This window comes from Bubalus kerabau, chromosome 18, assembly GCF_029407905.1.
Source record: "Bubalus kerabau isolate K-KA32 ecotype Philippines breed swamp buffalo chromosome 18, PCC_UOA_SB_1v2, whole genome shotgun sequence".
Classification (NCBI taxonomy): domain Eukaryota; kingdom Metazoa; phylum Chordata; class Mammalia; order Artiodactyla; family Bovidae; genus Bubalus; species Bubalus kerabau.
In genome coordinates this window covers 39,856,979-39,882,876 of record NC_073641.1, presented here as the reverse complement: position 1 = coordinate 39,882,876, position 25,898 = coordinate 39,856,979, and the positions used below count along the sequence as shown (strand labels likewise).

Sequence of the window (25,898 nt, the reverse complement as noted above, 5' to 3'; positions counted from 1 at the left end):
GTCTATTCTTGAAATTCTATATAAATGGAAGAATACAATAGATACACCTATATCTGGCTTCTTTTGCTCAACAGTATGCTTGTGAAATCATCCATATTATCATACGTAGCAGCACTGGGTTCATTTTCATTGCTGTCTGAAAACACCTGCATTGTACGAAAATACCAAAATTTAAGTATCTCTTCTACTATTCACGGACATTAGGGTTTTGATCTATTGGGAACATTGCTACTATGAATATTCTTGAGTATGTCTTTTGGTACATACATATCTGTCAGTGTATATACTTCTGCTGGATATATATCTTGGAGTAGAATCACTGAGTCACTGCATGTCCTATATTCAGCTTTGGTAGGTAACTGCCAAACAATTTTCCATATTATTCTTAACAGTATAAAGTTTTATATAAAATTTCTAGTTGCTCCACTTTTATATAAAAGTTTTAGTTGCTCCACCTTATCAACAACTGGTATTTTAGCTAGGCTGGTGAGTGTGTGTGGTATTGTATTTGTCCAGTTGCTCCATCATATCTGACTCTAAGTGACCCCATGAACTGCAGCACGCCAGGTTCCTCTGTCCTTCACTATTTCCTGGAGTTTGCTCAAACTTATGCCATTGAGTCGATGATGCCATTCAACCATCTCATTCTCTGTCACCCCCTTTTCCTCCTGCCCTCAATCTTTCCCAACATCAAGGTGTCTTCCAATGAGTCAGCTCTTCACATCAGGTGGCCAAAGTACTGGAGCTTCAGCTTCAGCATCAGTCCTTCCAATGAATATTCAGGACTGATCTCCTTTAGGATTGACTGGTTTGATCTCCTTGCAGTCCAAGGGACTCTCAAGAGTCTTCTCCAGCACCACAATTCAAAAGCATCAATTCTTTGGCACTTAGCCTTTTTTAAGGTCCAATTCTCACATCCTTACGTGACTATGGTATTACATGATATAGTTTTAATTTACATTTCTCAGATGAATAAGGTCAAGGATGTTTCTCCATACACTTATCAGCCATTTGGATATTCTCTTTTGCGAAATGCCTATTGAAGACTTTTGGCCATTTTTCTAAGGGGTTGCCTGCCTTCTTTCTTACTGATTGGTAAGAATTTTTATAATATATTCTGGATATGAGTCCATTGCTGGACATAGATACTATTTCACTCTGTGGCTTGCCTCTTTATTTTCTTGATGGTATCTTGATTAACAAAAGTTAATAACTCTAATTTAGTTCAACTTGTCAATCTGTTGCTAAGAAATATTTTCCAGCCAAAGTCATAAAGCTGTTCTCCTACTTATATGAGCAAACATTTAAATGAATCTTTCAGTCTTACCCGATCTAAATACAGATTTGTTGATTAATCAAAATTAATTCTCAAATGATTAAGTAATTTTTAAATATGATCACTATCCTTTTTAGTGTCTTTCCTGGAAAAAAATCAATTATGCGTTTTCAAAAAAGTATATGCACACTGTTAAGAAGCAATTTGTAACTGAACTATTCTTTGCTTGCCATGAAATGAAAAGTGAAAGTGAAAGTCACTTAGTTGTGTCTGACTCTTTGTGACCCCATGGACTGTAGCCTGCCAGGCTCCTTTGTCCATGGAATTATCCAGGCAAGAATGCTGGAGTAGGTAGCCATTCCCTTCTCCAAGGGGATCTTCCAAACCCAGGGATTGAACCCAGGTCTCCCACATTACAGGTGGATTCTTTTTCGTCTGAGCCACCAGGGAAGCCCAAGAATACTGGAGTGGGTAGGCTACCCCTTCTCCAGGGAATCTTCCTAAGCCAAGAATCAAGCCGGGGTCTCCTGCATTGCTGAAGGATTCTCTACCAGCTGAAGTATCAGGGAAGCCCTAACTATAGTTAAGTTTTCTTGTTAGTCTGGAAGACTGGGCAACCTTTACAAAAATTATAAACATTTTTGTATATCTTCTTCCCCTCAAAAAAAAAAAATCCGTGGCAAATTTAATAGATATGGGCATGGGTGGGAGATTCACTTGTAGGGAAAAGCTGAAAGAAATGAGTCCTTTATGTTGCTACACAATTTAGGCTTTATATGAATGTATGTCCTGCTTTTATTCCACAGCATATGAAAAAAAAGTTGCTTTCCAGTCAGTTTCTTTTGAAGTGACAATCTGATCTTACTGTGTCTTACTTAATAAAGTAAAAACAAACAAGCACACATTACCCAATTAAATAACCATGTCCTTTCTTTCCATTCAGTTAAATTTTAGTTTCTCTAAAATGAAACAGTAAGTTTCAGAGAAAATATCACTTTAGCCAGGTTATTAGCATAATACCGCTTTAGCTCCACAGCTTCTACTTTTCCTGCATGATTAAGTTTGAAGGAGTGATTTAATGAACTGAATACTTTCACAGCCAAATGTGCTTTATAATTAATTACAAGGGAGGAAAACAGCTACAAGAAGACTGTGGAAGCTTACTTTGAGGTGAAACAACGCTGACGACTGCTGGAGAAAATTCTGTTTGCTATTGGTTCTCGGATACTGAAAAGTATTTTTGGTTCTTCTGGACTGTAGAGCAGTGATTCATTATATTCGTTTGTTACTATAAAGGAAAAAAGCCAAATATTAGCACATTCAATGAAAAACACTCACTTCTGAGAAGTGCATAATGAGAATGGATGCTATCCCCAATTTAAAGGCAGTTCTATTCCAAAAGTCTGTTTGGCAGCAAGTTTCTTAGAACTCATGACAAACTCCATTAAAAAAAAAAATGCTTATAAACAAGGAGTATGTTCCCAAATTAGCCCACAGAAGCCTACATCACCCAAAGGATAGCAGAAATAGTACCTTTGGTGGGGGAAAGGAGGACTGTAAAGTCAGTAAACAAGGAGAAACTAGTTTGAAGCACTCAAAAATGGAACTTGAGTTGATATAATCCCTTGCTAATAAGTTCCTTTCCAAAATATCATGCCAAAGGGTTCATGAGGTATTTCTACAAGCCTTTGGGATCTTTCTCCCTAACCAAGAGGCACACAAAGTTGGCATGCAGAGCACAAACTGGTTAAAGACAACTGTACAAAGAAACTGGGCTTGAAAAAAGCATTTAGTTGAACACCACATTAAAAGACATCACAAGACTATCAGATAATCTACCTTATATACCAAAATTTCATTTGAATTAAATGAAGGGTCTGTAACAGTGACTGCACCATTGGCATTCACTATGCTTCTGAAGATAAGTCAAATCTTCAAAGGAATAATATTCATTCAGTAAAGCAGTATGTTTATTAAAATAAAAATCACTGTATTCTATATATACCCTTAAATTACTTTACATAACGGATGTAAATTTCAGTTGTTTTATATATACTGTTTTAAGTTAAATTATCTAATGAAGAATCAATTACTACAAATGCCTCACTTTCCTTCCTTTGATACAGATTTAACACAAATTCCAACTCAAAGCTATGATTAAAATAATATTTTAGGTCTCAAAATCAGAGAGGGAGAAAACAATCCATTTTAGAGAACTGAAAGTAACCACAGAGATTTACTCCTGTTTACAAACTATTTTAAAGGCAAACCATTTCAACAAAGAAAGTCTTTCGGGAATCCAAAACACACAAATAAAATGAATTGACTCTGCTAATAGACTTTATCATGCATTGCTACATCACTTTAAAGGCAACCAGTATGAACATCTGTCACCGTAACTCTCAAATTCAAATGTTTCCGGAAGACAACTGCAGCACAGGTGAGGAAGGCGACCATAAGCAAGTTTGGATTTGGGGCTTTTTTCTAAAAATAATTTACCTTGAAATCTTAGGATACTCTTCAACTAAACAGAGACAACACTATTTAGCTTTAGTTTGAGGTCCATACTTTCAAAAATGATCCTGATAGACGAATAGACTTTAGTGTGTTAAAATTTCATATGTAAATCAAATGAATGTGGTTTTCAGTTTATGAATTTAAATATTTTTTAAAATAATTTTTTTTAACAAATTTGAAGACTTCCCCAGCAATCTATGTCCACTCCCTCATTCCACTGTTGAGGAAGCACAGGATCAAAGAAAACAGTCTTGCCCATTGTTTCAGTGAGTGACTGGTTGGTCTGGGATTGGAACCCAGGTCTTCAAATTCCCTGATAAGTATCCTTTCTCGACCAGTGCTGGTTTTCTTAAAGGAACACTGAACTGACTGGGCAGGAGTATGTAGGAAAAGGATAAGATAACATTTTAGTTGAATGTGAAGGTAAGCATTCACAGCTCAATGAATTCCTTCCCATTCAGAAGATATTAACGGCACACCAAATTTAGGTGTGCATTTCCTATTTGCCAGATCTGGCTGAAAACCACAGAAAGCTGGGTATTTTTCTACATTTTCCTATGCCCCAGGAAAAGTTTGCAATCACAATGTTTTTACATAGAAGTTACATTTCCATGGCTGACAAAAATCATAAAATTTCAACTTTCTACTGATTCAATATATTTTAAGGGGTATTATATTGTTGGAGTCAAAAAAGTACTATGCTTTGCTTAATTAGACAAGTACATTTCATGATAACATCCTCAAAATATACACAGAACTTAACTGAAAACGTCAGTGATTATGATCATTTGTCACTGACCTTTTTCTACCAATTCTCTGTTCAACGGAAGACTTAAATTTCCTTGTCGGTTTGCTATTGGAAAAAGAAAGGGGGAAAATATCTTGATTAAATAAAATATTTTGTAACATAGTATATAGCTAACATACAATAAAATCTGCACATTATATAGCATATTATAATTGTAACATAAGAGCTATTTAGTACTCACCAATATTTAGAACATCTTCCACAGCCTGAGGTGCCACTCTGTTAATATTGAATGACCTAGAAATAAATACCACAAACATTTTTTCTTATTTTAGTTCTAAAAACATACTAAAAATGAAAAAAGAATAATCTACTTAATGTACAAAGAACTCTTAGAAATTATCAGGCAAAAACATACCCAAAAAACAATAGCCACCTCATATAGTTTTTAAAAGTAGGCAAAGTACATGGGTTAACGGTCCAGGAGTCATATGAAAATATGTTAAATCTCACTCATACCTGAGGAAATATTAAAACAAGATTCTTCTCAGAGTTTAAAGATTAAAAACTGATAATGTATTGACATGGGTATAGGAAGAGAAGTATGCCCATATACTAATGGAATTATAAAAATTACAATTAGACAATTCTGTTAAGATTTAAAATGAACATATTCTTCAATCTAGTAGTTTATCCTAAAATATACTTGCACATATAATACACAAAGACAAGTATAAGGATATTTACAGAAGCATTGTTTACAATAGCAAAACCACAGAAAGCTGGGTAAATACAGCCACTCAGTAGAATACTACATAGATATTAAAAAGACTATACTACAACCATATGTATAATACCAATGTGGAAAGATATCAACAAATTAAGTTAAAAAACCAAAAGCATTATACAGTGTATGTATGTGTATATGTGCGTTCAGTTGCTCAGTTGTGTTCGCCTCTTTGCACCCCCATGGACTGCAGCACACCAAGTCTCTCTGTCCCTCACCATCTCTTGAAGTTTGCCCAAGTCCACGTCCACTGCATTGGTGATGCTGTCCAGGCATCTCGTCCTCTGACACCCTTTTCTCCTTCTGCCCTCAATCTTTCCCAGCATCAGGGACTTTTCCAATGAGTCAGCTGTTCTATATATTTATATAGAACTTCCTTGTGTTACTTATATTAAAAAATATATAGAGTGGTTATATCTGTAGATTAGTACTAGAATATAAAATGAAAGAAACCAGCTTTTCGTTGTATCCCCTTTGTATTATTTAACATGTTTTTTATTTTTTTAATTTTTATTTATTTTTCACTTCTTGGCTGTGCTGTCTTCATTGTTGCTTGTGGGCTTTTCTCTCTTTATGCCGAGCGGGGGCTACTCTGTGTGGGGTGTGGGCTTCTCATTGCGGTGCCTTTTCTTGCAGGGCACGGGTTTCTAGGGCACGTAGGCTTCGGCAGTTGCAGCTCTGGGGCTCTCGAGTACAGGCTCAGTAGCTGTGCACACAGGCTTAGCTGCTCCACAGCATGTGTAATCTTCCCAGATGAGGGATCAAACCTGTGTCCCCTGAACGACAGGCAGATTCTTAACCACTGGACCACCAGGGAAGTCCTAACACAGTTTTTAAACATGTACTTCTTTAAATTATAAAATCATTTCTGTAGGTGAGAAACTTTTAGCAAGATGCCATGTGTAACCACTTAAGAACAAACATTACCACAAACAGGAGTAACTTTTAAAAGCAGCAACTTTTAAAAGGTGGTTAGACCCTTAACCACCTAAGGACTAAACAGGTGGTTAAGGAAAGGTGTTTTTTTTAAAAAACACAATTCTTCCAGCTAATTTAGAATTCCCCTCCTGCCTCTACCTCTTCCCAGTAGATGCTCCTTCGAAAAGGAACAGCACTGCATAGTCACACGACTCTAAACCTAATTCAGAGGCTCTTAACATTTTGAGGGAAGAAGAATAAGAGATGCTCCATATACCCGCTCTAATCCTATACTCTCCATATTTTGAGAAATGTGAAAACATTTTGGACATTCTCTTAAGAAAAATGCAGATACACAAATTTTTACATTAAAAAATTGGAGTCATTCACAGACCATATCCTTATGCTAAAAAATAAATAAATAAATCTAAAATATGGCCCTTGCCTAGCCTATTTTTCACCATTACTCACCCTCCAACTTCACATTCCAAACACCCCAAGCTCCATTTTCGCCTCTTGCTCACACTTACTATGTGGTAGAAACCAAAATACTTCAAGTGCTGTGGCTTTCTCCTTGTTTAGTATGAGGTTCACAAAACCCATCTCATTAGCATTACTACTGTCACACACTACAAGCCATAGGGCACTGAAGGCAGTATCTGGCTCTTGGCAAGAACTCAACGAAAATGTCAAGTGCAAGGAAATCTGTATGAGTTACACTCTTAATTCCTCATTACTGCTTTAGAATTCTATTTTAAAGTCACATAAAAATAAGCTGTTAATAGGGTTCCACTGAAATAAAATATGTAAAGGGCAAAAGATAATAGTGACTCATGTATCTTGACTATAGTTAAGACTTAGTTTAAGAGAGCAGAAGTCTTACAAGACATGTTCTAACATTCCTAGAACTATGACTTATTAGGAATACCACAAGTCAATACAAACTAAGTTCTCTGAGTTGGGGTTAAATTAAAACTTATTTCCTGCTGGTGTAATCTAAATCTCAGCCAATTCAATCTACCCTTAGGAGTGGTTTATATTCTACATCAAAGACAAACTATATGCCAAAGCAGGTGTGAGCTAGCAAACAACAACTTTTTCCTTAGATCTACAACCCTCACCACTCTAAGAGTTCTGATGTGAAATCGGACATAACTTCTACTAAAGACAACCGAATTGAAAGGCAAAGAGTCTCATATCTTCATCAGCTAGTAAAACTTTCTCTTTACTTAAGAACACCACCTCATCGTTAATTAGGTCTGCTGGGACAGAATGTACAAAGGAGGAGGACTGGGAACAGGCTTAAGAACTCATGGAGACAAACGACCCTGCTCTGTGGTACTTCTCTACTGTGTGCAGCAAACACATTCCACCCGGAAAAAGGACCAAGGTGAGTGACGCTGCGACGATCCACAGACACTTACTATGCAACATAACCACCACATCCTATGTCTTGTGCAAGAATTTCTGGAAATGCAAAGATGGGACAGCTAATCCCTGAGCTCTTCCCCCCACCCTCCCAGACACATGATTAGGCTGTATTTCCCACCCCTCTAGCCACACAGCGTGTAACTATGTTCCAGCTAAAGGAATAAGAGCGACTATCATGGGCAACACTTCCCATAACCTCCCACAGGGGACCCTCCAAGATTTTCCTCCTTCTGTAGCACAGAAGTCTACAGTTTAGAGTTAAGCCCTGAAATTAAATCCTACCTCCTCCATTTATCAGCCACATGGCTTTGGGCACGTCAGTTAACTTTTGAGACTTTTTATAGTCTATCAGTGAAAATAAAACTAACTAATCTCAGAGTATTCTTGAGAATTTAAGTAAGATAATATACTTACTTGGGACAAAGAAAGTGCTCAAAGATGGTACTGCAGTAAGTTGAAATTATTAATGTAATGGATAGAACGTATAAACTTTCCCTCAGTATCTCTGATCCCTAGCCTTCTCTCTTCTCCCCCAATGCTTCTCTTTTCTCGCCTTACTCTCTGAAGAGAAAAAGGATCAAATGATACATGGGAAATCCAATCATAATGAAAGAATTATCGGTGATAACAGGAGAGTAGATCATGTCAGAAGCAAGCAAGCTGCATAAGGCTGAGTAGAAAAGGGACTAAGTAACCAAGGTGGCAGGGACAGGATATGGTTAGAGAGACAAGAGAACTGGCTCTATACTAGAGCACTGAGCACAAAGCAGACGTTAATAAGCAACACAGAAAAGACAGAACTTCTAATCTAAGCCATACTTATTTAAATGCAACATCAACACAGGACTCAACCATATGGTGAGTGGTAGGGGAAATAAAACTCAGTTTTAAAGAATTCAAACTTAAGTCAGTTTGATAAGTACTGCTTTAGCTGTATTTGTGAGCATGTAGTCATTTATTCAAAAAAGCATTTTAAGTGAATAAGTATGAAGTACTGTGCTAAGCAAAGAAAAAATTAAGCAGAAAAAAAAGTCACTAGTCACCGCCCCATGTGCCTCAAGTTGCTCAAACTAACAGTACGAACTTACTAGAAACCAATTATGTGCTAAGTGCTATAACAGTGCTATGAGGAAAAAGTGCTGGGTAAGGGCAAAAAAAGGGATTGATTAATTAGGCTTACGAAAAGAACAAGGTCTTAAGCAAAGATTTTGACATTTAAATGACATTTGAAGACTGGAATTTTGAGCCAGTAGATGGAAAGTGGAAAATGTTCAGGCAGTCAATGCAGGAAGAAGGTACACTGAGCAAAAACAAAAAGCCCAGAGAGAACATGGCTTGTGCTAAGAATTGCAAGTAGCCTGCAGAGCCTCCAGTGTAATGGGTTAGGGTCAGGCAGGAGTAGGCTGGCAAGGAACCTTAGCTCACCTTTAAAGGGCTTCATATGACAGACTGAGTAATGTGAACACAGTCAGGAGTCAAGAAAGTTTTAAAGCACAGAAGGGAAATAGTGAGATCTATCTACATTATGGAAATATTACTCTGTGGTAGGAGTTACGAATAACAGCCTGAAGAAGCAAGATGAGGCACAAAGAATATTCACTAAAGAGATAGGGGGTGACACCAAGAAACAGCCACAGAAACTGAAAAGCAGGGGCTAGAATTTCTGAAGTACATCTGACATGATTCAAAGACTGCTAAGCACAGAGGGAGGACAGGAAGACCCAGAGTTAAGAGCCAGCCTTTAGGGAATAACATGTCTTCCTGAGACTATGAAGTCAAGGGTAAGTAACAGTGATGCTCTTCAGCAAGACGGGAAACACAGGAGAACTAAGGAAGACAAGAAATTCAGTTTTGAATGTGTTGAATCTGAAGTGCTATTAACATCCTTATGTAGTTAGTAGGTAATTTTACAATATGAGCCTGTACTCTAGAGAGATGACGGCTACAGATAAAAGTCAGGGAGGCATAGGCACGTGTGTGAGAAGAAGTGCAAGAGACTTCCCAGAGAGGAGTCATAGGGCAGGCAGGTTTCAGGATGTCCCAGGTTATCTCCAATTAGGCCTTGAATGCACAAACTTCTGGCATATTTTTTGGTACTGTACTTTGTTTTCATTTCTTTATAACTTAAAATATTCGTTTTTTAAAATATACACTCCCTAAAAACACTCATCTTCTTTTTTCTCTTCACAAACCTAGTGCAGGAAGATAAAGAATGACCAGATCCAGGCCGAGCTGTAAGTCAAAGCTTGACTCTTGGACCCAGTTAATGAGTGCAACAGCAACTGAGCCAACCAGTAAACCAACGCCAGGCCCCTTCCTGCGTATCAGAGGCCTCAGATACACCAATGTGAGACAACACACAAATTATATTACTTAAGCATTTCACAAAATTTGATAAGCAACATTCCAAGTTACTCACCAGGCCTTTGATCCTGTTCCAGTACACAAATTGAGGCCAGAGCTCTTCTGTTTTTCCCATGGACCATCATCAACTGAAATCTCATAGTAGGAAGCCCTATGAATTGAGAATATAAAACTGGATTTGCAGAACTTATGTCTCATGGTAAATGAGATAAAGTATCTTTTTCAGAGTGGATGAAATCTAAGTAGGTCATCCTGACTTAGACATACCTGACTTAGTAGGGACACATATGATGCTAATTCCAATATTGATTAAGTGAAAAAAATTCAAAATTATCTGTGTGTCTACATCCTTCTCTGACCTATATGTGCCTCCTTCCTTTAAGATTTCAAACAAGAGCTTCTTATAAATTTGTACCTAGCACTGCTATGGAAACATACAGAAGATGATTTCAGAATGGAAAAAGAAAATGCCATTCCTAGGGGAGTTTCATTCGCAGGAGCTAGTCCTTGACACATCTAAGTCTGCATCTAATCCTTCAAGTTACCAACCGTTTCTACTTAACTCTTGTTTCTCAAGTTATGTGCTAATGTGCCTTTTGAATTGATAGTAAGCTAGGAGATAATGAGGTTCTAAAAAAAATCTCAACCAGTCCTGGACCAGTGAACAAAACTAGGGATAAAATAAGAACTGTAATTTTTTTAAAGATTTCTATTTCTAAAATTATTTAATAAACATGGAATCAACTGGGTTTTCTGACACCAGCCCCCCCCAAAAAAATGACACCACTTTTTAACTGCATGAAGGTTTAAGTGATTTGTAACTATTCAAAGAGCTTTTGAAACATACAGAAGCCTATTTTGTCAACTATGTCTTAAAATAATGGTGTCAACAGTCAACACTGAGTTACTTTTATACAGCAAATAAAAAAGCTAAAATAAACCCTTAACAAAATATAGCTTTTCAAAACAATGACAATTATTAGACATCCCTGCAAATATTAACATTCATCGGATAATTTATCTTTTATTCTAACCCTTTCATTTTCTCCTGACAAGCTCGTGGTTTGTGACTGCTTCATATGATACAACTCCAAGTCCTTTTTTTCTCTGAAGTCAGCATTCTCTTTAAAAATAAAAGACAGCAAGTCTAGTATTCACATTTAATCTATTTCATAGCTTTGTTATGTCTTCCTAGAAAATTAAGAATTTTAGGTATATTAGTCTATTATATACAATACAGACAAGTCAGCCAAATCCATTGGAATGGCTGCTATTATGCCAGAATCATGTAGAAACCAGAGATTAGAGGTAAGTGGGGACAGAAAAGCAGCAGAGGTGAAGAGAAAGAAAAGTCAGGAGAGAGTCACTGAGTCCAAAACAAACAGCGAATTTAGTGTCATTCTCACATGCAAGTTTATCAAGATTAGTCAACTCATAAAATTTTGGTTTCAGGGAAATTATTTTTTTAAGGCAGCAATAAAACTCACAGTCCCTTTAGAGTGGGTATACTTCTTCTTAAATTGTCCACTGCTACAGCCCAAGAATAAGACATTCTAGGTTAGAACAAATAGGAGAAAAGAAAAAAATTGGGCTTTTAAAATGTTCTTAAGTTTAAGAACATTATAAATGAGGCAGGAATAATATTGCCGCACTTCACATTTTCCAAGCAAAGCACTTCAGTTTTCAGGAAAACTACATTTCTATTGCACACACTGAAGAAAAGCACAGGCTTAGCCTGGCTCTGTTATTTATTAATTGTGTGACTTGGGGCAATTTACTTCACCTCTCTGAGCCACAGACTGCCCTATAAAATGGAGATAATGACAGCATCAATATTTATTCAATCTATAAATATGTATTAAGTGCCTAATGTTTTAATAAGCACTGTGTAAGGTACTATGGATTTAATAGACACAATCTTCCAGAAGTTTATATTCTAGTATGCAAGTCAGAAATTTTACAGTAATAATTACCAACTATTTAGAGTGCTGTTTACCGCTTTAAGCAATAAACAAGACACTATATAAGAAATAATACAAGATGGCCTTGAAACAGCTCTGCCAGGAGGAAGGCGTGTACAGACAGGGCAGTTCAAAAAATAAGTAATAAGTTCTCATGACAACTCAATACTGGATCTGGAATTAGAAACGCTGGGTTTACATGATGGTTCTGATGCTAAATTAAATATATGAGCTTGGTCAAGTGATTTGAATTCTCCAAATCTCAGTTTTTTCACTGAGAAATACAACCACTTTTCTCACAGAGTTGCTATGAGCATACACGTGACAACATACACAACATGCACAGTGCCTGACACGCAGCAGGCATTCAGTAAGTGTTCATTTCCTTTCTGCCTAAGTCTGTGTCATAGACTCTTTCAGAGTAATTTCTAATATTTCCAGTAGTTAAAGCTTTCTCAATAGCCACAGAAGCCCACCCACTGCTGTCCTTAATCTTAGCAAAGATATCAGGTGAGGCATCAAAGACCACAAAAAGAACCAGCATCGGACATCAGGGGTAAACCAACCAAAGCGCTGCCACCGCAGAAAACAGAAGCGTTGGCTCTAACACCTCCTAACGGGCCCTCACTGAATTTCCATAAGTCAATCATTGATCCCAATTTTCCTCCTTTTGTAAGTTATTTTTAGTAAGTACAAATCATAAAGCAACGCTAGTAGAAGCTCTCAGAAGTTATGACCTTCAAAATATACAAACAGAATAATGTAAGCCCTTAAATGGCTTCCCTCGAATAAGCATAAACTCACAAAACATCTTTACCTTTGTCATCTACTTATTTTAATGGAGACTTTTTCCAATCTCATTTTAGGGTTGTTCTCTTCTGCCTGTCTTTAGCAATAGTGATGAGATTATATCACTGTTATATTCTCTTCCTTCTCTCTTATGACATAAATGTATCCATTACTCATTTCCATATTGCTTCAAACTTGATATGCTATAGTTTTTTCTGTTGCTGCATAAGTCTTACTATATTAAAATAAGTACATCTTTACACTTTACCATATTTTTAAGTTCTTTAAAGTATATATTTTTATTTGATTTCTTGAAGAATACATTTTACTTTTAATAATTTTTAATTATGTATTTTACTAGCTTCCAAAACATTAAGACACAACTACTTTTATCTTATTCGTTTTTATATTCCTAGTTCACACAGCAGGTGTGCAATATATCTTACTGCGTAAATTTAAAATTATATTAAAATAATTACAACTCAAAAAGATAATTCAAATCATCCTGTTGAATCAGGTTTTGTTCTCTTCAATACTACCTCCAGTAGTAAGTTAATGGCTAAAACGTGTTTTTTTTTTATGACAAATTTTTCTCATCATAATTAAACTTACTATAAAAGAATATGACTTATTATAATGAAGAGAATTTCAGAAAATTTGAAACTCTCAGGCAATCAATTACATGACCTTCAAAAGGTCACATGGTTCTGGTAGCAGGAGAGTAGAATATAGATTTATCTCTAATCTTCCATCCCTAACTCCCTTACAACAACAAAAATGAGAAAGAAAGTTCTAAATGTACCACCAAGAGTTAAATTAACTTTACATTATGGCAGTCATTTTACAACTAGTAACTAGTGTCACACAAATTTTCTGCAAAAAATTCTGCTGACAATTTAAGCCTAAGTAATATTCAACACTCACAAAATAGATTTTATCAGTAATAAAACATATACTAAGTTTTTATATTCCTACTGAAGAACTTCACTAAGCTTAATTTTTGGTAATAATGGTTACAAGTCTTAAGCTGTCAATACTCTTGCCTTATGATGCTGCACTGAAAAGGCTCAACATTACTTATGCAGTATTGTCAAAAATGCTTAGTCTGAATTTTATCATGCAGAGTAAAAAAAAATCATACAAATCTAAAATAAGGAATATTCTGCCAATATTCTGCAATTGGCTTAAACCATTCAAAAACGTAAAAATCATAAATGACAAAACAGGGATGGGACTAAAAACTATTCTTAATTCAATCTAAAGGGCTATGATAGCCAAATAAGATTTATTCAAAAAATAAGTAATATTTTTGTGTTCTCCTTAACTGGATCCTGGATCAAAACAAGCAAATAAATAAATCAGCTTTATTAAACATAAAATTTTAATATGAACAGTGTATAAGATCAAAGTTTTATATCAACTGCAAATATATGCCTATATATCATTCTCTTAAACATTTATAAAGCACCTATATAACAGATGAAAGGCTCAGGGAAATACTGCAGTAACTTTGTTTAATGTAGGGCTTCACAAACATTTTTGGTAATGAAACTTTCTTTCTTCTTAACATGTATTAATGTGTACAAAGGTGTGAAAACATTTCATTTAATAATTCATTTTTCTTATATAGTATTAATTATTCACAAATCTTAGGTGGTAGAAATTTAATAAACAGTTTAAAATTACTAAAATATTACATTTCAAACTCAAGATGACAAGTTTAAAAGTACCTGGATGATAAACTCTCCCCAATGAAGACTTCATTTAGTGCTCTCACTGGCAAGAGCTGGGGTCCAGAAGCCTCAAACCCTTCAGAGAATGAAAGAAAAATCCAAGAGAGCGCCTTAAAACTTGAGAAACATTATCATATAAATTTTATAAAATATTAAAATATTTGTCTTAATAGCGTCTATAGCTTAACATTAACATATGAATTAAATCTTAAAGTATTCATATAGAACCACAAAATCATCTAAACATTATAGCTGCAATGAGTGAATAAACCTTAGTTTTTCTTGAAACAATTTTTCAAGAGTGATGAAATATACTGATATTTATTCACAGCATAAGATTCAAGTTGTCACACCGCTAAGTTTTGCTCCAACTACAACCTGCTTCAGAAGTAGAGATGATGGAGTACTTCCAAGGGAGAGTCATTTCTGGATTCAAGCAACAAATTACTTGGATGGTTCATGTACGAAGCCAAATCAGTTATGTTAAAAGTCAGATTATTTCTCAAATAGAAAACAGAGAATGTTTTTCAGCAATGGCAGCTCTGGAGAACAGTGCCACATCTCCTTATATGACTCCTAAAAAAATGTCATCTTTATTTTACTCAAGGTGCTGTGCACAACTTATGTAACCTTCCTTGATGATTACTTCAGATCGGATCAGATCAGTCGCTCAGTCGTGTCCGACTCTTTGGGACCCCATGAATCACAGCACGCCAGGCCTCCCTGTCCATCACCAACTCCCGGAGTTCACTCAGACTCACGTCCATCGAGTCAGCGATGCCATCCAGCCACCTCATCCTCTGTCATCCCCTTCTCCTCCTGCCCCCAATCCCTCCCAGCATCAGAGTCTTTTCCAATGAGTCAACTCTTCACATGATTACTTAAACCACACTTTATCACACAAAATCCTCCAAAGAATACCACTGCTTTCTGGATCAAAGTGTGATTTTCACCTTCAAATGGTCCCTTTTACTTTTTGTCTTTAACCAGTCCCCAGCCTGAGATGCCAGCCCTTTCTTCCCAGCGTCACCAATAGCAGGTTCGCCGCACCCAGGTGTCTCCTGCTAGGCACGCACTATGGAACAAGATACCTTTTCTGTCTCCTCCACTTTTTTTTCTTAGTCAAAGCTAAACGTTAACTTCAACTGAGGCAGCAGCTAGCCTCTAAGATGGTCCCCCATGATTCCTGCCTCTTGGTATTCACATGCTTGTATAATTTCCTTTCACATCACACCAGAATTAGTCTATGTGACAAACATAAGGCAGAAAAGATGGTATGTCACTTCTGAGATTTGGTTTAAAAAGACACCCTGGCTTCTACCTTGGTCACTCTCTCTCCCAGATCACTTGTTCGGGGGGAAGATATTCCATAAACAGTCCAATGGAGAAGCCAACACAGTGAGGACCTGAAGCCGCCTGCTAACAGCCACGTGACGAGCTGTGGTGCAGATCTTCCAGTCATGTGCCCCGGCCAACAGCTTGACTGTCACCTCTTCAGAGACCCTAAACCTGAACTAACAAGCTAAGCCTCTCTTGGATTCTTGACTTATCATAATCTCTGTGAAATCACAAGTATTTTGTATTAAGATGGTAAACTCTGGGATAATTTGCTATGTTTTAAGATTTTGTTTTAGGTTAATATGTATAAATAGACATTAGACACTTAATACTCTATAAAACTTTCCACCACTGTCACCAACACAACCACCAATTTAATATTCTCCTCTGACTTGTAGCCTGTTTATATGCTTATTGAATGTTAATTACATGTATAATTTCTTTTGGATTTTAACTGTCTAAAGTGACCCAACTATTCTTTCAATTATCACAAGTTGCTATTACAATACCATGTAATACCATGGAATCTTTAAAAATTTATTTGACTAAATTATATGATGGGCTAACATTATCAGCTAGATCTCATAATACAGAAGGAATCTGATACAAAAAGGTATATAAGAATGATGTGTTTGATCAAATTTGATTGTACTTAAGACTGCATACTTAACTTTTGATATTGTCTTAATTTGGTACTAAATATATTCACATTTTTACAACTAACAAGTTTTACCAATGTAAAAAGTTAAAATTTACAGTTTAAATTATTTCTCTTTACATAGTGTAATCACTAATGGAATGTTTTATATCTCCTCACAGATTTTCTACAACTGTTCACTAACAGTAAGTACTCACTAAACATTGCTTTGTACTCAGTTGCTAAGTCATGCCTGAGGCAAGAATACTGGACTGGGTTGCCATTTCCTTCTTCAGGGGATCCTCCCAATCCAGGGACGGAACCTCTGTCTCCAGCACTGGGAGGCACGTTCTTTACTGCTAAGCCACCAAGGAAGCCGTCACTATATATTAGTAACTGATAAATCTTAAATCTCACCAAACTGTAACCATATGTTTTTCTTTTGTATGGTCTTAACTGTTTATCTGTATTCCTGTTTCTCCTTATCCTAATTTTCCTTTCTGTATATAGCACTTTTACTATATGTGCTTGCTGAATTTCACCTGAAATCTTTTATCAAAGGAGGAAGAGAATATATAAAATTGCTTCAAGTCTCATTAATCATCTTAATTCTGCTTATATTTCTTTCATGCTAATTGACTACCAAACATTATTTAATCACTAAACTGTTCATTTACACCTTGCTTCAACAAAACATGAAAAGATGGACTCAATAACAATTGACAATTTTCTATTCAAGAGAATCCATTACAAAATTAATCATTAATTTATATTCTTAAGTATAGAATTGTTATGTGACAGAAACCACAATCCTGTGCAATTCTCTCACACTGTCAGACTATTAGACTATGTTTCTGGAGCTACCCACCTTGGGTATAGTCATGGAACTAGTAATGGCCAATGGAATATGAGGAAAAGTAGTGAAAAGGCCTGGCTCCTAAAACTTCCTTAAGCTCCCCATGCTCTCACTGTCTTCTCCCCATAGTTACAAAGGACCAAACAGAAGATCAAAAGCCTTAGAAGATGGTAGGAGCCACTGTTTGGAGGTTGCCTGAAAACTCCTTGGACAGTGAGCTGAACTATAAATAAAACTTCAGTATGTCAAGCCACTGAGATTCTAGGATTGTTTATCAAATCAATTCACTTATCCAAATTAATACAACTAGGCTTGCAAATAAAAAGTTACGAGTTTATGTGATTAAAAGTTTTCTTTAACAAATAAATAAACTCTACCTTCCCTTGACTTAGCATGCACGCACATCATTATGTCATTCTTGGGCTTTCCTGGTGGCACATACAGTAAAGAATCTGCCTTAAATGTGGGAGACCGGGGTTCAATCCCTAGGTCAGGAAGATCTCTGGAGGAGGGTATGGCAACCCACTCCAGTATTCTTGCCTAGAGAATTCCATAGACAGAGGAGCCTGTTGGGCTACTGTCCATGGGGTCGCAAACAGTCGGACACAACTGAAGCGACTTAGCATGTACACACCTTCCCTTGAGGGTATAATGGTAATAAAAATGAACTCCTCTTCATTAATTTGAATACAACCCAGGTGGCTCAGGTGGTAAAGAATATGCCTGCAATGCAGGGGAGCCTGGTTCAATCCCTGGATCAGGAAGATGCACCGGGGAAGGAAATGGCAACCCACTCCAGTATTCCTGCCTGGAAAATTCCATGGACAAAGAAGCTTGGTAGGCTACAGTTCATGTGGTTGCAGAGTCAGACATGACTGAGCAACTGAGCACACCACATACATAATCTAGTTAAGGACAGATAACACTAAATAGAAAATTTTATTTGATTAAAGTTAAATCATCCTTCTTGCAAAAAAAACAGGATTTTTTTCTCTTTAATCCTGTGTTCCAAATTAAAAAGCTAAATCAGGGATCAAACATGGTGGTATATTTATAATCTCAAACCTACTCCTATATTCAAAAATCCCAAATGGCAGTTTCTTAGGAAGCGTTCCCTGCCAACCTGAAGAGAATTTAAATAGGAAACATGAGATATATCTTGAAATCTTCCTAATTTTTTCTCAGAAAATAAAGCTCTTTATCAAGGAAAAAAACCCTCTAACAAAAAAAGTTCTCTAAAATAGTGCCAACATTGTAAATGCTATATAATTGCTAATAACAATAATATTAATAATTAATATAACAATTTACAGTGTTGTTATTGAGAAATCTGAAACTACTCTGATTCCAGATTCTTCATGTATAAAATAACCTGCTCCAACCACAATAACCACCACTATCACCACTTCCTTTCTGGAAGCTTGCAAGAGGTTTGCTTTATCCCTAGTATACTAACACCTCAGTGTGGGACCTTTTACCATTGATTATATTAAGTATTTTGTGTGTTCCTTCATTCAGAGACTGATGCCTAAGTTTTGAATAATTTTTTTTTAATTCTTTTTATTTTGAGTATTTCTTGTGCTTTTACTAGAACTACCAGTAACCAGATGTAAATATCCTGAATATTACTAAGTTTATATGTAATTTGTTTCTATATATATTTAGTTTATAAGCTAAAACCAGTGAATCTGAGCAATGAATTTACATCCTATATACTGTTGGTGAAAACAACCAAATCCTGAACATCTTTTGATGACAGCAATAACTTGTTTGGGTGAAATATAAAGTAAAATTTCTAGTTAAGATTTTAAAATCTTTTAAAAAAATTAAAATCTTAATAGTTACTGCAGTCTTTCAAAAACAATAATAGGAAATCTGCTTATGAATGACTTGAAAGATTTCCAGATTTTTAAAAACTAGTTATTTAAAAATTTTCTAAAATCAAATGACTTTTTTTCAGGGAAAGAAAAACCATCTTTAAAACATGGCATTAACTCACAGTTTAGGAACATCTAACCTATAAAGCTATAAATCACCATGAAAAACTGAAAAAAATAAATATAAGTAAACATCAAATACCACAACCAGACAGAAACAAAGCTGGAAAACAGTTATGTACAGATAGCTTTTCCTGATAAAGTTTAGTCAAGAAATGAAATGCAAGAGGAAATAATATCCTTTTATACAGTCCACAGATATTTAGGATATCTCTCAGGATCTTCTTGCATCATGAAAATCTTACAGTTATGGGACAAAGTGGGAAAATACTGCTAAATATAATCCTCAAATTAGCTCAAATCTGAGAATTCATCTTAACACAACAAAAAAGCTGCATATCATTTTATGCTAATATTCCCTTAGCATCTTACACAAATATTTGAAATACAAATCTTAAGCTGACATGCAAAATTTCCTAACAAAAAGATTTTTTAATCAATACCTAGACCCATGGTAAATATATGTAAATGCAAATATATAAATGTATAATTATTATGAAGTCTTCCACCGATTAGTTCATTTTCTTTCAACCACTTTCTTTTTCCTTTTTGACATTTCAAAGATTAAGACCAAGTCTAGACTCTTTCCTTAAATATCAAGTACCCTCTGGGACATTTTATAGTCCTTCCCTCATCAATGAGTTTTCAAACCCACCCTAGAAAAAAATTGTTATGGAAATATGCTATATTTCTTATTTCAGAATCTAATCATAAAAATTTTACAACTCAAGTAGTTCATTGTACTTCCTTAAAAGTAGTCAGTGGCACTGAAATCCCCAAATAATTATAAGTGATTACTTCCAGAAATTAAAGATCAAAGGAACTGTAAAGTACATATTGCCCCAAACACACTTAATTCCCAATCCACCTACTTTCATCATGAACCCTTTCAATGTTGAAGGCTCTACTATGCTGATTCAAACTCAGCTGCTGTTCATGGAGGTCCACAGGAACGGGGTTGATGCCAGTCCCTTCAAGATATAACCTAATTCGCTGCCTCCACAACCATCTTAGAGTGAAGAAAAAGCAAGTTATATTGAAAGAGAATAAGCTAAACAAAGGATTAGACATTATAGTTTCTCCAAATTAAAAAAATTCATATTAAAAAACTAGTTATCCCATGAACTAATTACCCCAGAAATATCTAAAACCCACCACAAATTCCTGCTCAAAAACAGATTTAGATGGCAATATCTACTGTATCTATGCTGCTGCTACTGCTGCTAAGTCGCCTCAGTCATGTCCGACTCTGTGCGACCCCATAGACGGTAGCCCACTAGGCTCCCCCGTCCCTGGGATTCTCCAGCGAAGAACACTGGAGGGGGTTGCCATTTCCTTCTCCAGACCCCTCAAATAACATGAATTAAAGTCAAATTATTTATCAAGTATCCATTAAATCCCATATATGGAGCTAATGTAGTTGTGTTTTACTTATCAAAAAGTATAATATATATAAAAAAAGAAAACATTATGAAATTAAAACACCATTATGTTAAGGTGATCAGATTATATAAAAATTCCTTTCCTAAAATTCTGTAATAATGTTTTTCTGTTTTGTTATTTTTTTTTTTACATAAGAGTTCAATAACAAATACTATAACACTTAAGATTACATCTAAAACTTCAATGACTTTTTAGTGGGGGAAAAAAAAGGAATCAAGTTTAATTGATTTTAAAATCAAAAACTGACATATCAAAAAGCCAATGGGACAGATTCTACTAGATAAGTACACAAAAATATACTCCTTTTTGGAATATATTAGTCATCTGTAAGGGTGCTAAACTTCTGAGATGAGCAGAAACTGAAAACTCGCTACTAAGAAACTCGCTACTAAAAAAAAGATTTCAGAAGTCAAGAAGATTTAATACAATTTCACAAACACCTAGAGAAAAGGTTTTCTCAAACTATAAAATCTGGGCTAAGTCAGCAAAAAATAGTAGTCCAACTTAGCTCTAATTAATTGGTCTACCTCATCTTAACTCTTCCCTCTACCCTTCTCTCTTCACGGCAGTCTGACTACTGAACAAATTAAGTGAAAGGAATATTAAAAAAAAAAAAATCTCCACTGGTTAGGAAATACTTAACATGTAAGACAGAGATACCAGGAATCTCTATAGTTAGAATAAATCCAACCCTCAGACACTCTGGATGGGAGAAGATGAGGGTGAAAAATACAAAATCTCAGAGAACTTGAACATTTAATTTTCACCAACAGTCTTAATCATCTTTTTACCAAACTGCTAACAGCATGTAAGGTTAAAGTAGAGACATGGCCTCTATCTCACTGAAGGAGAAAAACTTCTACTTAACAATTATATTACAGCCCAAGTGGCATTCGGCAAGGTTTCTCCACTTAGTTCCAATAGGGTTGGGAGAAGCTAAGTTAGATGTGTTTGTGACTCAGCTAATGTATTATTTTTTATGTATTATATAAATTCCTTTTTATGGCTACAATTATGGACTAATCCAAATATTACCTAATTTGTTCTGTTTAACAGCATTTTTAATGACACACATTAATAAAATAATTATATAATAATAAGATTATCTTAACAAGATAATTATAGAGCAATAGTAAGAAATTCCTACCTGAATTCACCACGATAGAACTTCTGCAAGGCTTCTGGGAAGGAATGCGTGTATCGAACAGGAAGACATAAATGACCCTCAGACCTTTATTTTAAAGGGATTTGGGTGGTATAAAGGGAAGAAGAAATAAAAGTACTCAATTCAAAAGGTATCATTAAACTACAAAAATCAGACATGAGTATCTTTGAATTTCTACTCTATAATTCATTTTTGCCACATATTATTTATATTTTCAATAAGAACCAAAAAAAAAAAAAAAGAAGACCAAATAGAAATAGTAGTTTACATCCAGGTTTAATGCCATAATACAACTTAAGTTTCCACATTACAGTAAAACTAACAGCAAATTTGCCACTGATTGATATCCCTGCAAAATTATCTAATGGTGTAGTGATGTTTGCATCTTAACATCTATATTACTTAACTACTAACTTTGGGCAAGTCACTTTAGCATCAGCTTCTTTATCTCTAAAAGGGCCATAAAACCACCAATCTCAAAAGGTTATTCTGAGGAATCAAACTGTTTATGTGAAAGTTTTTTGAACCATAAACCCCTTATAAATATCTTTTAAGATAATCTCTTACTAAAAGAGAACTCAGCTTAATCTAATCTAACTTCAAGGAGTTAACAAATTCATGAAAGACAGAATTTTTTTTTAAAAAATTGCAAATTACAAACTGTTAACTGCCTATAGGCTGATACAGGAAGATGAGAGGCTATGGCACCTAACATGAGGAAAGGTGTCCAGAAAGTTCAATCATCCTCATTTATGTGATGCTTCAATCTTGAAGGAAAGGTTGACAGTTTGCCTGGCAAACCAAATCAAACCAAACCAAAACAAACCCTTAATAGTAATTGTAAATTAACATAAATGTGAAGAGCCACGTAAAAGGCTTCTACAAAGCTGTAACTAGTCAATTTATCTGAGATAAATTTATCTAAGAGACTTAGGCAGGGACTAGATTTTTAAAATTTTTATGTTTACTACAATACTCTTATACAGTGCTAAGATTATAAAAGTTGAAAGTGAAAGTGTAAGTCGCTCAGTCCTGTCCAACTCTTTGGGACCCCATGCACTTCTCCAGGCCAGAACACTGGAATGGGTAGCCTTTCCCTTCTCCAGGGGATATTCCTAACCCAGGGATTGAACCCAGGTCTTCCGCATTGCAGGCGGATTCTTTACTAGCTGAGTCACAAGGGAAACCCCTTATATAAAAGTTATCAACAGTCATTTATTTGATAGAATACCTACTGAGGTCACCTGCAGGTCTACAACACTCAAGAGAGAAAAATCCAGGCCTGGCCTGGAGGATTCAATTTCAGTGTGGCTCACTCACTAGTGCTAACTGCTGGCAAGGTCCTCGAGTCTCTCTCCATGTGAGTCTCCCCACAGGGCGGCCTTGGTATCCTCACATCATGGTGGCTGACTTGCTCAAGAATGAGCAACCCAAGAGACCAACACAGAAGCTACAGTACCATTTATGACTGGCCTTGGAATGCACACACTGTTCTATCATATTCTGTTGATCCCACAGGCTAGGCCTGCTTACAATGGGAAGGGAACCACATAAAGGTGTAAATAACAAGAGGCTACCTTAAAGGTTGGCTATCACATGCTCTCTACCCCATTTTGATTATTAAGCATTTAAATGTCATAATTATAGACAGGGGTCAGCAGAGAGAGTACAGAATACCAAAGAGAAAACTGAAATTGTCTATTTAATTTAGTTGAGTCTATCAATGAGCCATCTTAAAGAAGCAGATCCTCCAGCCCAAGTCAAACCTTTGGATGCCTGCAGTTCCAGCTGACATCTGCCTATAACCTCATTAGAGATCCCAAGTTAAAACCATCCAGCCAAACCCCTCCTGGATTCCTGACACACAGAAACCATGGGAGATAATAAATTATTATTACTGTTGTTTTAAGCCTCCAGTTTGCAGATGATTTGTTATGCTGCGTTTGATAACTACCGCAGAGAAGAAGAAACTTAATTGAACATTAACTTCTGGGCTTATTTAAGGATTGTGAGACACCTCACACTTATAAGAAATATAAGTCAGGCAACCCGAATTATGGAACAAGCTAGAGGCCTTATACATTTATGCCTGGGGGTAAAAAGAAAAACCAAAAGACTTCTAGAATATATTATTCCAGGTAGAAATTAGAGAAACAACACCTTCTGCTTCTCAGTTTCAAAATCTTCACAAGCTAATGAATATTAAGCCAGTTTTTAAAGGAGAATATATTTCAACAAACTATAAAATATGATCACTAAACAATCTCTTACTTTAATGATACAAAAATATATCATTACAAAGTTTTTCTAAAATACATGTGTACAATCACTAAAGGCAATTAAAAAATAATTACTGAAGCAATAATCTCAGTTACTTGTGCTCAGGAGATATTTGCTCAGCTAGGTCAGGGTCCTAGCCCTGCTCCCTAAAATCATTTAACTAATCATTCATTTTTCAAGTGTTTATTGCCTACTGACTATGTATAATAATAGTATGCTAGAGAAATTTAGTCCTATACTCAAGGAATTTGTAGTCTGACAGAAGAGACAAATAATCAAGGAGAAAATAATAAGAAGAGATAAGTGCACTCTGTAGAAGGAATCATAGTCAGAGCCCAAGACAGGAAGCAGTCTTGAATTAAAAAGAACTATACAATTGAGTCAGTGGTCTAAGGGCACTCCAGGCGAAAGCACAAATAAAGGCATGAAAAGGACCTCTAGAGAACTCTCTCACTTACTCCTTCCAGCCCTGCTATCTTGCTATCAAGAAAGCCCATCACCAGAGCAAAAGCTCCCACAAGTGAGCCTCCAATCAAGATGTTAGGCTGCTCATCCATTACACTGTGCTTAAGAACAGCTTCAGGTTGGGGCGGCAGGGCGGGGGGCGGGGGAGGATTACTGAATGAAGGTATAAACTTCCATTTATGAGACAAGAAAGTACTGGAGAAGCAATGTGCCACATGCTGGCTAAAGTTAACACCGGTGTACGGTATATTTGAAAGTTATTAGAGAGAGCAGATCTTAAGAGTTCTCATCATTAGGAAACAAACTTTTCCATCTTTTATTTTTTTTAGCTATATCAGATAACAGATGCTAACAACTTATTGTGGTAATGATTTCACACAACACGTGTTACATCAAGTCATTATGTTGTACATCCTACACTTATACGGTGCTGTATGTCCATTATATCTCATTAAAACTGGGCAAAAATACAATGAAAAAAACCCAAAGAATAGACTTCAGGAAGGATCCTAGAATGTTTCTAGAGAGGCATCAGTCCTTTTTTTAAGCTGAAGAACGTGCCTGTGGGTAAATAAAGATAGGTGAAACTAGAAAAGCAGATAAGCAACAGGTGGTGAAACATCATATACATTATGCTAAGGAATTTGCAAGGCATCCAGAAGATCAAAAGGAAACCCTGAAAGACTTTAACTAAGGAGTGGATACAATCAAATTTGCACTTTAGGAAAAATACTAAGGCAAAGTCTGAAGGATGTGTTGGAAAGAGCAAGAATGGAGATTATTGCAGTAATTTAACTCACACACTACAAAGGCCTGAGCTATGATTAGTAACAGTGAGGAGGGCAAGAGATGGACTCAAAGGTAGGACCCCTAAAACTTCACACTAAATACCCGACCAATATGATGCAGGGAGTGCAGGGAGGGGGTGAGGACGGGTCGCCACAGCTTTAGCACCCAGTACAGTTCCATTCATCAAGTATGGCGGCGGGGAAGGAGACAAGTCCATTTGTAGATACATTACTTTTAACTGCCACCAGATACATTCAAGTGGAAGCCAGTATGGCTACAACAGCATGAAGAAAGAAAATAATAGGACATAAGGATACAGAAGAGTCAGAAGCCAGATAATGTAGAGTCTTGACTGTCACAGTGAAGGTGATCAACCATCCCCATTTGCCCGAGATGGACAATTT

At 36.0% G+C, this 25,898-nt stretch overlaps 1 protein-coding gene across 5 annotated transcripts in view; it reads right to left on the bottom strand.

Annotated features, from left to right (window-relative positions):
* NADK2 (NAD kinase 2, mitochondrial) overlaps nt 1-25,898 on the bottom strand; it is a 47,695-nt gene that overhangs the window by 2,670 nt on the left and 19,127 nt on the right. For 4 of the 5 annotated variants that reach the window (XM_055554505.1, XM_055554506.1, XM_055554503.1 and 1 more), the window contains 8 exons: nt 21,943-22,026; nt 20,225-20,361; nt 14,522-14,600; nt 11,529-11,594; nt 10,097-10,192; nt 4,783-4,838; nt 4,593-4,646; nt 2,441-2,564 (listed from right to left, as the gene is read on the bottom strand). In XM_055554505.1, coding sequence (XP_055410480.1) covers nt 2,441-2,564; nt 4,593-4,646; nt 4,783-4,838; nt 10,097-10,192; nt 11,529-11,594; nt 14,522-14,600; nt 20,225-20,361; nt 21,943-22,026 — 696 coding nt within the window. The remainder of the gene's footprint in view (nt 1-2,440; nt 2,565-4,592; nt 4,647-4,782; nt 4,839-10,096; nt 10,193-11,528; nt 11,595-14,521; nt 14,601-20,224; nt 20,362-21,942; nt 22,027-25,898) is intronic. The other variant, XM_055554504.1, reaches the window with a different exon arrangement.